Source organism: Chinchilla lanigera, unplaced genomic scaffold, assembly GCF_000276665.1.
Source record: "Chinchilla lanigera isolate Chin_1 unplaced genomic scaffold, ChiLan1.0 scaffold00043, whole genome shotgun sequence".
In the NCBI taxonomy this organism is placed as follows: domain Eukaryota; kingdom Metazoa; phylum Chordata; class Mammalia; order Rodentia; family Chinchillidae; genus Chinchilla; species Chinchilla lanigera.
The window spans coordinates 9547761-9563651 of record NW_004955444.1 but is presented as its reverse complement, the minus strand read 5'-3'; the positions used below and the strand labels follow the sequence as shown (position 1 = coordinate 9563651).

Below are 15891 nucleotides of genomic sequence, written 5' to 3'. Positions count from 1 at the left end.
CAATTAGAAATGATCAGTTAAAAAGACACAAAAGTGATTAGAAAAATTAGAATTACAAAATCAAATTTGACCCTGTACCAACTTACTTCTCAAAATTTTCAGCAACTTAATGCGAAGAATCTGAATTCTTCGGAGTTGGATATTTAAGACTCTCCCAGATCTGTTTCCTGTTATACTCTAGTCTTCTGGCCAAACCTGAGACGACTGCCTGTTACCTGAAACACACTGTGTCCCTTCTGCAGCCTCTGGGCCTCCACGACGCTGCCTGCTGGCTGCACTGCCCCTGTCATCTCTGCCTCCTCAAACCGTACTTTTTCTTCAAGGCTCTGCAGGCTTCCCCAGTCGTCCCAGCGGGGTGAGCGCTTCAAACACGGCTGATTTCGTGCGGCCCTCACACTGTAAACCACCTCCTATAACAGCTGTCAGCTTGTGTATTTTGTTTTCCAACTGAACTGCAACTTGTTTAAAGGCAAGTTCTAGATTTGCTGATGTCCTCTGGCACCTTTCCTTGTCCACTCTGCAGCTGATATGGTCTCAACAAACAAAATGGGTCGTGCACAAACCACCGAGAGGAAACAACCCTTAGGCACAGGTCCGAAATAACTTGTAGGACTCATGGTCACGACTCTTTTAGGAATCCTGGGTCTCAGGACTCACCTGTTCTGGCCGGCAAAGGATGCCTGGTCTATAGGCAGGATGCTTTCAGGCCACGGGGCAGTCTGATTTGGAGGAGCTTGTTGTTGGCTGTACTGAGGTCCCCCCATATTCATCTCTAATTCAGATGGCCCTGAAGAGGGACGGGAAAAAAGAGAACCGAAAACTTTGTATTGTTATACCATGTAATCAAGGGAGTATTATTTCTGCCATGTAATATAAATGAAATATCTGGTTAATGGAGAATGCAAAAGACAGAGACAATGACAGTTACATTGGTGGATATAAGATGAACTTCTGGTCTGAAATAGAAATAAAGGCAATAATACCAAGGTTAATCGCCATTTCAGAGAATTAGCGGCTCTTACAGCACCCTCCACTGTGCTTCTTGCTCTTGTGTATTACAGCTCGGCACTGTCTACTCGCAGGAGATTCAAAGTGGCAAAGAGGAGAAAGTGCCAGTTCACATGGAAGTCGTGAGAATAAGTCGGTTACCTGCGTGTGGGGCATGTCTGTAACCCTACCGACCCAGGAATCAGTTTGAGACCAGCACAGGCAAATTAATAATAAAAATACGCAAATAAAGGAGCTGAGAGTGGAGCTCAGCGCAAAAACAAAAGCCAACAAACAAAAGGAGCTGTACGTTAATATAAGCAAGCTTTTTAAATGAAGACAGTAAAATGAAGCCCATTTCATGGGCACTGTCAACTGCTCTGATGTCTGGGTGAAGAGAGGACAGCAGAACTGCCCATCTGCCTCGGTGCTCCGTCCGCTGCGCTAACACCGACCAGTGCGGGCCTGTGGGAAACCCCACTGGACGCGCACTCATGACGGGACAAGTGCGGAAGGCAGGCGGCGTCCGTTTATTTCGATGAAAGGAGTCTGGGGCTTGCCGGCGTCCGGAAAGGCAGTGGGATGCTGGGGCGTACCTTCACAAAGTGCTGGTGTAGGTCACCTCTGTTAGCTCTCCCACCAGAACCAGGCCAGGCAAAGGGGAGTCATACAGCACAGACATACTCCTCCTCAGAGGGGCTTCCAGGGGCTTACAAGCTAATGGGTGTTGAGTTTTTCTTTGATTATACTATCATCATTGTCTGTAACCTTCCTAGAATTATCATAGAAAATTTTCTGAGTTCAAGGCTTTTTTGACTTTACAAATTAGGGAAATTCAGCTACAAAATTGTAGAGTAATATCTAAAGCTCAAAAGCCAGCTGTGCCGGGTGTGGTGGTGCACACTTGTAATCCTAGCACTCAGGAGGCTGAGGCAGGAGGAATCATTGCGAGTTTGAGACCAGCCTGGGCTAGAAAGTGAGCTCCAGGCCAGCCTGAACTCCATAGCGAGACCCTGTCTCAAAAAAAAAAAAAAAAAAAAAAAGCCAACTGCTCTCCAGAGAAGAATGAGAATAAATTTAACTTCTGGATATCAGAGTTTTTTTTACCTATGATTTAAAAATGAATAAATAAATATTTAAAAATATTTTAAAAATTTCTTACTTTAGCATAGGAATCTGAGTATTTTTAAAACATTTTAAAATGCTAAAAACCTTCAAATGATGTCAATTTAAGTTTTGGAACTACTTACTACTTGAGTATATTCCATGTAGAAAGACAATGTAAAAGTCACGTCTCAGAATAATAAGCCAAAATGTGCCAAGCAGTGAAGTAACAAGGTAAGAGAACGGATGCCAGGGTCTGGCGAGGGCTCGGTGTTATCTTGCCGAAACAAGCCTGGCGTCTTCCCACGAGCGGCTTAGCTCTCACTCACTGCGCCGCACCCAAGTACACAAGAAGCGCACGAACACTGACTTACCCGAGTCCTGCTAACACACAGGATGACAGGAAGGGTCGTGTGTCGGTGACTCAGAACATAACCTCAAGAACGTAATTAAGAAAATAATCTCAAGCAAGAGCTGCAGGGACCACAAATTTTTTTAAACGTAACTTTATTGAGATTATTCATACACATACAGTTCATACATTTGAGTGTATGATTCAGTGGGTTTTCGTATACTGTACTCAGGGTTGTACAATCATCCCCACAATCAATTTTTGAACACTTTCATTCTAGAAAGAAACCTCTTACCATTGGCATCCACCAGGCTAGCAGTCCCATGCAGCCACGCTGTTTTGTCCGTGCCACGAGATTACACATGAGGTGACACAGAACACATCGGACCACTGTCTTCAGTGATGTCACGTGAGACCTGAGCCTGCAGCGAGGACCTGGGAGAATGATCTAAGAACCTAAAGTGGGGGCTCAGGACCTTACTTTAAGTCCTGGGAGACTTCTGATGACCATGCAATTAGAAGCTATGGCTTATCGCTAAACCTTTTATATGTAAAATGTCACATATATAGCATTTATCATGACATTCTCATTCACTTTTCCCCAAAGGTGATATGAGGTAATTTAATGAAAATAAAGGATCACAAAGGTAGTTGGTTTTCTCAGAATATTTCAGGGTCTGCGGTTGCATATGGAGTTCTAGCAAAATCCCACTTATGACAGCCTTACTCAGGAGGATTACCTAAACTGCAATCCAGGAACAAGAATGTTAAGCGCTTAGAGAGCTTTTAACTCCATCTAAAGAAAGCAAAAAAGATGAAAAGCAAAGCACATGGGACCACCTTACCTATGTTCATGACCTGAGACTGAAGCATCTGTCTTTGGCCAGGCTGGCTGCTGGGTCTCATAGGGATGCTGGCGGTCGGGTTCCGGATCATACCTCCTTGGGTCGGCCGGTTCATGGCACTGGTGGTGGCAGCACAGGTGACTCTCACGGCGGAACTCTGCGATGCCCATTCTCCAGATGGCATGGTGGGCCGGGAAGCACTGCTACCCATCATTCCTGCACGCAAGTCAAAGAAAGCTGAGAGACGCAGCCACTGAAAACATCCCACGCACACAGCCCATTTTACTCATTAAAGACAGCCTGCTGTAATCCACACTTAGTCCAACGGCTAGCAGCACAGTGGGGCAGACAGGGGCCCTGGGCTAAGAAACAAGAACTGACAATTACTATGAAGTTTGCACAACATGATCTTGCCACTCTTTAGAGTTCAGAAAGGCTGTTAAATTGTTCCCACATGTACTTAGAAACAGGTGCTGTGGGCCAGTGGATAACCCCAACTTCCTTCCTCAGGAAGTGAATCACACTGGCTGACACACACGTCAATGCTTTACCTTCCAAACGGAGGGCAGACTAGAAGGAACAAGGTAAAACTGGTAATCAGCGCAACGAGTGCAAGGCAGACACGGAACACAGCGTCAAACCCACACCAGACTTCTCAGTCCTCAAATCCCGTTCAGAATATTAACATCTGGTGAACTTCAAAAGTGATCAAGAGCAGCCTCTAAGGATGGGGAAAATAAAGGCTCTTTCTGATATTTACTATAGCTCTTCCCGGCCAGGGCGAGGGAACTCATGTTATATCCAAAACACTGCCTCCTGATTCTGCACTTTTAGAACAGGTTAGAATAGGTTTGTAAAAGCCTCTGCACTTAAATTTTTTTTTTTTTTTTTTTTTTTTGAGACAGGGTCTCATTATATAGTTCAAACTTGTCTCACACTCACTATGTAGCCAGCCCAGGCTGGCCTTGGCCTTGAACTTGCAGTGATCCTCCTGCCTCAGCCTCCTGAGTGCTAGAATCACAGGTGTGTGCCACCATGCCTGGATGCTCTGGAGAGTTTAACAGTTATCTGAGAACACGTAAGAGTCAGAGCACACCACTGCCAAGCAGGATCCAATGTCTCCTCTGTCCTGGCCTGAGAAGACCTGGCCTGGCCCCCGAGACGCTGGCAGTGGCAGAACACTGGCTAAGACTTGACATTCTGAAGGGGAAAACACCCAAATGAAATGATGTCTCTTTGTTTTGAAATGTTTAATGATGTGTGCACAAAGGTTTTACTTTCAAATACATAGCTCGCTTTCCCTGACTGTCACTGTGATAAGAGTCTAATGCATTTAGTAAGTAGAGAGCATATATCTTGGGTGTTTCTTCACTTGAGGAATGTGTTGAGGATGACAAAGAGCAAAGGGTAATTAGTTAGATTTAAAAAGTTAGAACAATATTAACATTTAAAAAACCATTGTAAGACTAGACTGGGCCTCTCCAAAGATACTATGAGAGAAAAGCATTTCATTTCTCCGTAAGTTTACTATTTAAACAATACAACAAGATTGGGGAAGACTAGAAAGCAGAAGGGAAAGCCCTCATTCGACAATGCTAACACAGTAACTCAAACAGACTTCTGTTTGTGTCGTTTCTGGAAGCCGAGTGAGGGCGCTGTATGACTGGTATAACCCAGACAGCAGTGATTTCTAGGCTACCCGGATTTTAACCTGCGCACTTCCCAGCTTCCTATGTAAGATCCTTACAAGATCTTTACAATTCTGTAAGGCTCTTACAGAATTTTGCACAAATCAGTGTTTTATTTATCTTAAAATAACAAAATAACTATAGTACCATTTCAATGAACATACAAATTAATGAAGCAGTCCGTGCCTGGCACATACGGCAGGCAAACAATAAATATCTGTTCAATGAAAAAACTAACACAAAGCCAGGAATATAGCTCAGTGGCACAAGCGCCTGCCTGGCAAGCGTAAGGTCTTGAGTTCGATTCCCAGTACCAAAAAAAAAAAAAACCAAAGAAAGAAAATAACACAGCACAGTCATGCATCTGATAAATTCATTACCAATAACAGAATGTAAAATTTCCAGCTTTTACCTTCACATGGAACTTTTATATCCAGTTAACTATCTAAATGACAATGGACAGGTTACAGACTAAACCAAAGAAAACATGAAGAACTGCAAGATCCACAACCATAACTTCTTTTCTGTAATATCTATTCTATACCTCTTGTCTCTAGTACTTGCTAGTACCTCGAGACAAAGGAAGAAAACTGCTGAATGTGAGCAAGCCTTTATTAGGTAAGTCAGCATTCTCTTATCCCATAAAAGGAGACAAATACACAGCTAGCTAGCTAGAGAGATTGTGTATGTGTGGTGACAGAACTGTACCTTGGGGTTAGGTCTAGGCTATATCCCCAGCCTTTTTTTAAAATTTTGAGACAGGGTCTCACTAAATTGCTAAGGCTACATTTGAACTTGTGATCTTCTTGCCTCAGCCTCTCAGAGTGCTGGGATTATAGGTATGTACCACCACAGCCAGCTAGTAAAGAGACATTATGAAGTCCAGGATGTTGTGGCAATGCCAGTCACTGCTGCAGCAATGACTCTAGGCCTGCATTTGGGTGACAGCTTGGTAATATGGTAGCTGCTGTGAAAATGTGCCCAGGCGATTTGGCAGAGAACTGAAATTATAGTAGGCCAAGGTCCAAATCAGATCACAACTTCCTTCACCTTCAGAAATGGGGCCCTGGATCAGATCTGAAAGTTATTATTAGACCAGGCATACTCCTCTCTAAAATTCTTTACTTTTTTTTGAGATAGGGGCTTATTACATGGCCCAGGCTGGTCTACAACTCATGGGCTCAAGAGCCCCTGTCTCCTTCAGCCTCCTGAGCAGCCTGGACTACAGGCACACAGCACGAAGCCCAACTAAAGCTCTTCACTTTCAGTTACTTTTTTTGAATGAGAACTGGATCACCTAGATGTATGAAAAGTCTGGCTGAATTTTAAACTTTCAATCTGAAATTCTTTAAGTATAGATTGTCAGTAAGTTTTGTGGTCATCTGTAGATTACCACTGGGAACCAGCAATCACCAATTTATGTACACATACTGTTTGTGTTCAGAATAGTAACTGGGGTGGAAGTGAAGCCTACGTTACAGGATTAATGATCAGAAACCTCATCAAAGAAGCAATCACAGGATAAAATGTCTAGCTTACTGGAATGGTTTCCAATATGCCACGCTCACACTGGAAACCTACAGTATTTTCTTATTTTCACAGGTTAGTTTCCAACACACTCACTAAAAAACTCTGCTAGTTTGATGTGGATGAATACATAATGAAGTGAAATAACCCACCAATAAAGAAGAGTGCATTTGAGCCCTTACCTGTGCTACTGTTCCCTAAGTTGCCTTGGTTTCCTATCATCCCTTGGGTACCCATCATTCCTGGCTGAGGTATCACTGAGTAGGGACTATTGTTTCTGATTGGTGGGAAAGGTCCAGCACCAGTTGGGCTTTGCAATGTGATGTCAAGTGGTAAATTCTGGTTTGGCAATAACCTGCCCAGTTGCCCTGGTCGTGGGTTATTAAAAGCTAAGGAGAAAACAAATAAAAATTAAAAGTTAATACAGGATAATGGAAAAGAATATTAACAGTAGCAGTGTTTAGGGAAAATGTCATTTTGTAAAATAACAGATATGCAAGTCAGGGATCAACTACCTATGTGCAAGACAAATTCAGATGAAAAACATGCAGCATCCAAATGTTACATGTGACTGAATCAGCAAATCCATAAATCCTGATGATCTCGCAAGAAGAGAAAACTCACACGTATATTATTTACCTTATCACACCCAAACCCTACCTTTGGAGACAGAGTCTCCCTGTGTGGCCCAGGGTGCTCTTGAGCTTGCAATCATTTTGCCACAGCCTCCCAAGTGCTAGGGTTATAGTCATGCTCTACCGCATCTGGCTTCTCCACAGTCATTTTTAATACTGAACTGCTGTTTCCTAAGTAGACCATTAATATGGTTTTTCCATGTTATGTGACTCAAACACAGCAGTGTTACCTTTTCACAGCTACGCAGTTGTAAACATCTCCTCATACAGCACCAAGCGTACACATGTGGTGTGGAAGTTAAAGTACCATTTCCTAAGTGGACTTTCCTGGGATTAGAATTAAGAATGGGTACTCTTCATTGGAAGTTAAGTTTTTTAATACGTATACTGTGTTACCTGAAGCAGTATTAAATGATACCTTATTCTTTTAAGTACAGCCTCTTTGAATTCTGGACACATTTAGATTTTAAATGGTTTTTATGGTTAGTTCAAAATAATTTACTGTATATTAAGCACGATAAATCTTTAATTTGATGTTACTAAACTTTAAAATACTAAGATATAAATGACAATTTATGCTGCTAATTTATTAGATATCAAGTAGTTTTTTTACAAATTATATGAATATAGTCTGAGATACCAGTTAAAATGGAGTAATCGCTTAAGAATTCATAGTATAAATGAACTATTTAGGAAAAATTAAGGCTCAGGGTGGAAATTATGCATACAATGATCTGGTTGCCACTCAGTAATCGGAATGTGAGCGGGAGCTGCAGACGGAGGAGCCTCAGCCCCACGGAGCCTTCTCATTGCCCCCGGTTAGCGAGCAGCAACTACGCAGTGTGTCTTACCCTTTCAGTCGCTGGACTCTGCAGCTCCCTGATCTGTAATCAACCCCGCCTCCCCCAGACGGTCAGGTTTGAGAGACACCAGGCAAAACCTCATCTTTATTTGGCTTTATCCTTTTCAAAATGGTGATAGATCACTTGATGAAACACCTGGAATTGATATTCTGTGATGTGGCTGATAGCTGCCGCTCCTGATTTGAGAACAAGTGCTGCCAATACTGAGTCAAAGTGTATTTGAAGAAGAAAAAACGTCATTCTGTTGACCAACACAGAAGAGGTTAACAACCTTTGTATAAATTATGGCCCTGCTACAGAAAAGAATATTTTCTTCCATGCAAAACTATTGGACAACTTCAAATACCGACAGCAACTGAAATGAACGGATATGTGACAATCAGCAGAGGAACTTTACCAGCCTAGGTTTGTCTGCCAGCATGCCACGTTGCCCACATTACTGAGAGAGGCCAGGGAGCCACATTCACCAGAGTCCATCCTGAATACTGCTTCTGAGGGACCAGGACAGTAGATGGTGCTATTTGATCACAAAAACCACTAAGTGACTAAGCTGTCTGCACCACACTTCAATAAGCTCTGTTCCTGATGTTTATATGGGTATCTCTTGGTGAAAACCAGCAACATCTCATACTCACTGCTCTGTGAAATTCGCAGTGCTGCTTTCTGGGCTCCAACAGGTGTGGCGGGGCTGTTTTCAGCTGTGAGCTGCATGAGGTCATTGATGATGGCTTGCTTGTCAACTGATCCAGCAGGGGCGCCTGGCCTCGTGTCTGGGAAAAGCTGTGGTAATTGACTATTCTGCAAATCATCCAAAATCTCCTCCAAGTTGTCCAGCTCACTGCCAGGCTGTAGTTAACAAACAAGAAGAGTTTATCCAGGCCTACTCCAAGAGTGTGCTCCCAGGCCTCTTTGCTATTACAGACCTCAGGGGTGTAAGATACCATGGCCAAACAAAAACGCAGACACACGTGCACCTCAGGCCCAAGATTTACTAGTCATTTTCTAAAAATTAAATTGACAAAGAGCAAGTAACTTAATCTCTGGATCTTGAATTCCCCTCCTGTTTCCAGAAAAGGAGAAATGGCTGAATAAGGAAGAAAGCAGACATTCCTCACCGTGATGCACTGGTAATTCACAAATGCCCCTTTACTTTATACTAACCATCTAATTAATTGTATATATATTTCCAGTGACTGGCTGACAGTTCAGGCCTAGGTTTTGTTGATAAGGCTCCCTACGAAATCGATAATTACGACAAAGAAAACTGGCATAAGTGTGCTATAAATTTGCAGTTATTCATTAGTAAATGGCCACCTGCCTTTAGGACTTTTCTCCCCAGGGGTTTGGAAATGGTATCAGACACAAAATAAGCTTCAAGTAACTAGCTAAGCAACGCTTTTTTAATTTGAGTGGTTTTTTTTCTGCTTACACTTTCAGTTTTAAGTGACACTGGCTTTTTCAGTGACTCATCAGCTGAGGTGACAGAAGTGTAGGAAAGCAGCATGGAAACTGGCTGCTGCCCAACGTAACATGGACTAATCTGATTTCACAGAAGCCACAGCAATCTTTCTTACTGTCTTCCTCCCTGTGGTTGTTTTGGTGCTGGGAATTGAACTGAGGACCTTGCGCTTGCCATGCAGGCGCTTGTGCCGCTGAGCTACATCCCCAGTCCTCCCCTCTGCTTTGAAGTCCATTCCAAATACCAACGTTACAGTAATAGGAATCATTTATTATCTTTCTACCTGGCACTTTTCTTTTCCAGGAAGCTGATTTCACAGATATATTTTTCAAGAGGAACCAATCTAAGTGCTGAAACTTAAGTTCAGACATTGCAGTCCCACAAGAAACTAGATGCTGGGATTACTTTCCAGCAAAGAACGTGCTAAGAATGGTTTTTCTTGGTGGGTAGGAGGGAAACAGGCAGTTTGCTCAGAGTCACTGGATGAACTCTGAGTCCTTCACCATAACTAGCCCTTTCCCTCTACATTGGCCAATCAAATGAAATACCCATCACACATCTGGTAATGAGCTGCACTTATAGCATAATGGCTTATGTTTCATTTATTTATTTTTTTGAAACAGGGTCTCACTACGTAGTGCAGGCTGGCCTTATAGTCACTATGTAGCCCAAGCTCACCTCAAACTTGCAGTGATCCTCCTGCCTCAGCCTCCGAAGTGCTGGGTTACAGGCATGTGCTACCACACCTGGCTGGCTTACGTTTTAATCCTATGTACAATTCCTATCCTCTACATTTAAGCTGGATTTGCTAAGATTTTTACAACTTATGACAAATTAAAAACCTGTATTACAGTATCTTTTGACTGGATATATTTCTCAAGAAGGACAGATGAAGTGGTTTTTTTTGGTTTGTTTTTTAAATAGCACTAAGGATTGATCCCAGGGCCCTCACACTGACCTGCACCTCCAGCCCCAGTTGAGCTAGGGTCTCGCTAAGTTGCTGCACTGCCTAGGCTGGGCTGGATCTTGTGATATTCCTGCTGTACTTAGCCAGAGTACTGGGATAATAGGCAAGGCCACCATGCCCAGGTGTAAGCGACATTTCATCTGATTTTTCTCAGAGACAGTAGCTTAGCAAATCATGGAGACCCATTCTTCTCAGGAAATTTCTACTGCAAGGTTAGAGCAATTGCAGGACCATTTTCTGTCCACCCATTTCTAACAGAAGAATGAGACAGCTCCATGGGAGGGTTATGTCTTAGGTAAGAACGGGCTTCAAAGTTGCACCTTCAGGTACAGACGGACAAAAAACAATCCTTGAAGTTTCTCAGGAAGAACCCTCAAAGGGCGAGAAAACTCTTCCTCCGGAGTGGGGGACACCACTGTTTCTTTGGCCTTGAACACAACAGTTCAGGTACGGGCTATGCTGAGCTTTAAAAGCCAAGCCTGCAGTCACATGTCCAGCCCGTTAGTGCTGCTAGGGAACCACCCCCTGACAAACTCGTGTCACCTTGTGAGCACTACCAGGGCATATATATACTGAGTGGAACGGCAGGCCGCACGCACACACTCAGACCTCACTCCCTTGCAGGGCCTGGCTCTGATTCCTAGGGCCCCCATACAGATACAGACAGACAGACAGACACACACATGGTACACACGGTACACACGGTACACACATACACACACACACACACACACACACACAACTTCCTTAATCCAACTGTGGACTAGCTGGCTCCAATAAGTAATGAAACATGTATTTTTCAAAAGATACGAGGGATTTTCCCGGGATTATGTAACAAAATGAATTGAGTCTATGTAGCTTCATAACTATGGACGCTGTTTGAATTCATTCAAGCTCACCGCCTGAAAATGCAGTATGACGTTTCCCCCACTAGAGATACACCGCTTTGCCTGTGTTTATTCCCAGTCAATTTGCGGAGGACACACTTGACATTATCTGGAAGGGGTGCATTTGATCACATGAAGTTTCTGCTAAAAAACTTTTCCTTCTGCCTTTCTGTACGTTTTCAGTCTCGTCCGAAGTTCTTTCCCTTCTCCTTTTGTTAGGCACAGTGTCTTTGCAAGGCGAAAAGATTAATGCCCCCTCACACACTGCGCCAGGATGCTTCGAAGCTTTGCTCAGGGTTCTATCTGAATGCTCAAATTAGCCACATCAATTTGAGTAGTTAGTTTAAACTATTTCAGGCAGAAAATGAGTCAGAAAGATTTTTATAAAAGTTCTACAAAATGAAAAATAGACTCGATTCTTTAATTTTTCATTTTTATAATCTTCAAGTCAATTTGCCCTTTCAAGACAAAGAGCACATACATTTTTGCCCCCCCCATACCAGAAATTGAACTCATGTCCTTGCACTTGCCAGGCAGGCGCTGTGCCACTGAGCTAAATCCCCAGCACCTGAGCACATATATTCTAATAAAATGTATTCGAGTAAGTTATAAAGTAGGTTTTCAAAATATTTTATATTTATTTATTTATTTTTGTTTTTTAAGGACAGGTTCTCGCTATGTAGTTCAGGCAGGTCCTGAACTGACTACCTCGCCCAGGCTAGCCTTGAACTTGCAGCAATCCTCCTGCCTCAGTGCTGAGATTATAGGGTTATGCCACCATGCCCAGCCTCAAAATATCTTGAACAGAAAATATAATTTTATCACATTTGTCCAACAGAAAATTGTTAAGAATTAGTAATACAATTCTACCATATTTGGAGAAAAATTTTCACGACATTAGGGTTTTCTGTTTGTTTGTTTGTTTGTTTTGAGACAGTCTTGCTATGTAGCCTAGTCTGGCTTTGGAGTTTTGGTGATTTTCCTGCCTCAGTCTCCTGGAGTGCTGGGACTGTAAGTATGTGCCACCACAGCCAGCTTCTACCAGCTTGAAATAGAGTTTACCCTTTTAATGGTGTCCAACACTAAGAAGGAATGCTTTTCACATTATTTCCAAACCTGTGTAAGTGTCTCGGTACCACCAGGAAGAATGTTGAGAGTACACTTGGTTAGGTATGAACCTTCCTCCATTGTGTAAAGAAGTGTATGTCTTAAATCAGTAAACATACTAGAAATTTTTCTGTCACTTTTTCTGTTTCCTGTTGGCTAGGAAATGCCATAAAAAAAATCTTGTTTAAATGCTCTACCCAGTAAAAAATACTATTTTAGGTACTGTAGCACCATTGAAGCACTTCCTGCCCCTAATAAGTTAGTAATAGATTAAACACACGCTCAGTTAATGGTTTTTTCTGAATCGAAGTAACAAGACAGCTAAATGCAGTTCTGGCTGTTTTATCTCACTAAATAACTTACTGTATGTCCTGGAGATGAGGTCTTCCACAAATGTGTGCAGCAGGTGACAGAAGGTTCAGTTCATTGGTGTTTGGAATCACGAAGGAGAACAGGAATGAAAGAATCACTTTTTTCTCAATCTAACTTTGATCTAAATTTAGGTGATGCATACTTCCTGTGGTAACTTTTCAAACTGCAACGTTTTTGATGTTAAAATTGCTCTGTGAAGCCGTATTTTTGGTGGGGTTTTTAAGAGAGAGAGAAGGGAGGGTGAGACCAGAGACTGGATTTCATTAAAAAAAAAAATGTGCACTGTATATGTGTCTGTGTGAGACACACTTGTGTACACTATTTTTTGAGACAAAGTCTCACTATGTAGTCCCGGGTGTCCTTGAACTCCCTAATTAGGCCAGGCTGGACTCAAACTCCCAGAGATATGCCTGCCTCAGCTTCCAAGTGCTGGGATTACAGGTTTGCACCACCATACTTGGCTACCCTGCTTTTTGATCTACCCTAAATAATAGATCTGTATTGATTATATTCTAGGCTTTATGTTTCAGAGGTGAGACAATTTTGATTAGAAACTGTTCTTCCTAAAGAATAACTAGAAACTGCAAATGACTCAAGGTCTTTCTTTAAACTCATTTCTTCTTGTCTGAAGTTAGAGCAATTATACATAAATACAGAAATGCCAAGTGGGGTATGGTGGCACATGCCTGTCATCCCAGCACTTGGGAGGCTGAGGCAGGAGGATTGTCGTGAGTTTGAGGTCAGCCTAGTGCATTCAAGGCCAGCGGGAACTACGTAGTGAGATCTGGTCTCACAAAATAAACAAAAAGGAAATGCTCAACAGCGGGCTGCTCTGTGACCCTCTAAGTCCTTAGGTTGCAAGCCTGAAATGGGAGCACGTTCTGTTCACGGAGAGAGAGCTGGCCACGTTAGGCACGACGCTAAGGTGGCTCACACGAGTCACTGTCCTGCCCTCCAGGGTGTCAGGACAGCTGTCAATACGGCCCACATCTCACTTTACAGAGGACACTACTGCTCCGTTTCTGCCGAGATCCTGCTCCCCCAACTCATGATTTCAATGCAACACAGAACAGCTGCTGCAGACCTGGCAGGAACATCCAAGTTTAAGGATGAACCACCAATGATGTTTTCGCAATTGGGCTCTGAACAGTTCTATGTGTTCTCAGAAATGGTGGCAGCTGTTAAGACATCAAAGTGAAAGACAGGAACCCAGGTGTGGTAGCCCCTGCCTAACACCTCAGCACTCTGGGAGGCTAGGGTAGGAAGGCTGAAAGTTTGAGCCTGGCCTAGGCAGTTAAGGGAGACCTTGTCTCAGAATAAAAAGTAAACAGGGCTGGGCATGCAGCTCAGTGTGCAGACCCTGGATTCACTCCAGGAGGGGAGGGGGCAGTGCAAGTGTGGGAGCTGAGTGCGGAGAACCTGCAAGCCTGACTGGAAAGGCAGGCGGCAGCCTCCGCGCTCTGGATGACCCTGCAATCCCTACAGGGCCTGAGGCCGACGCCTACTGCCGCCTCAGCAGAGCTCCCCGGACGGTATGCAGGTGCAGCTCTCTCTGTCCTATCCGCTCCCCCAAAGGTGGGGACACATGAAATGCCCATCACCACCGCATGCTGCAAGGGCAAACTCCAGAGGCATTAAGTAGGGAGGGCCTTGCAGCTTTTTCACTTTTTAACCAATCGCGGCCCAGAACAGGCCTGGGGGCAGGGCGAGTCTAGAGACCCGAGCAGGGTGAGGCCTTGGTCCACCACCATGTCACTTCCTTGTAAACGCTGACCCCGAACCTTCGTGGCTGTCACACCTGCCCCTTTCTAAAGAAAGAAAAATACAAAGGGTTTCTTTTTCCTACCACGGTTTTATCACCTTGGACACTGTCAAGAATAACTGAGGAAAAGAGGTTGAAGAGAAGTTGGAAAGACTGCGGAATTTCGGTCAGCATGAATGAATTTCAGAACCGTATTGTACAACATGTGTGACAGTCAATAACACACTTCATAATCGCTAGGAGTAGATTTTAAGCACTTACTCTACAAAAAAGATCCGACTGTGAGGCAATGCATATTAATCAGCTTGATTTAGCCATCCCACAACATATACATATTTTACAACACCATGTTGTTTACCATAAATATGTAACTTTTGCTTGTCAATTAAAAAATGGTTTTGAACATTACCTTGTGTTTGTGAATTTTTTTCAGGGCATTCATTTTTCAGACAACTACAACAGATAATATAACTGTATTTTGGGAACAGGGTCTCCCTACACAGTCCAAGCTGATCTCGAACTCCCTATATAACCCAGGCTGGCCTCTCACTTGCCAGTCCTTCTGCCTCAGCTTTCCAGGTGCTGTGGTTTCAGGCGTGCACCCCACGCCCAGCATGTAACTTGCTATTTTATTTCTGAGTTTATAGATGATGACTGAAATACAGTAACACTCAATCAGCCGCTACCTATCCTCTCCATTTCCTCTGAAGTGTTTTTAGCGGTGTTGGGGACTGAATCCCAGGCCTTATACTGAACTGCATCCTCAGGACTTTTGATTTTTTAATTTTAAGACAGGGTCGCCAAATGGTACGGATTGGCTGTGAACATGGGGTGCTCCCGAGCAGCTGGGGTTAAAGGCTGCGCCCCTGCGCCAGCACTGGGGGGCTGGTGGAGGAGAAAGCGAGGCAGAATGACTGGGTTAAAAAGCAGCTGAATCTGCTCATACACAGAGAAAAGTAAAGAAGGGATAACTGAACGAGTTTGTTCTGACAAAATCCAGTGCTGAGGACGTGATTATCTCCAATTAGGGGTCAGCAGACTACGGCAGACCGCAGCCCATGGGCTCCATCCTGCCTCTACCTTTCTGTAGTGGTTTCAGAAAAGAAGACTGTTTTGTGCTCCATGAAAAGCATGTGCTTCAGCATCCAGAGATGAAGTTTCCCCGGAGCACAGCTACATTCATTTGTTCAGGGTCCACAACGCCTCTGCACTGGCACAGCAGGCCGAATGGCAAAGCCTGATACCCACGTTAGAGCGTCACTTTTTGTGGGGAACTGTTTGAAACAGATTTGATGCGAATTAACTGTCTCAAGGTAAAGACCATAGAGGAGATTTC

General features: G+C 43.5%; 1 protein-coding gene across 1 annotated transcript in view; it reads right to left on the bottom strand.

The window, feature by feature from the left end:
* Ncoa2 (nuclear receptor coactivator 2) overlaps positions 1-15891 on the bottom strand; it is a gene marked incomplete in the record, with an annotated part of 273362 nt that overhangs the window by 23458 nt on the left and 234013 nt on the right. The window contains 4 exon segments of the mRNA XM_005392106.2: positions 658-787; positions 3289-3504; positions 6686-6892; positions 8637-8847. Of these exon segments, the coding sequence (XP_005392163.1) occupies positions 658-787; positions 3289-3504; positions 6686-6892; positions 8637-8847 (764 nt within the window).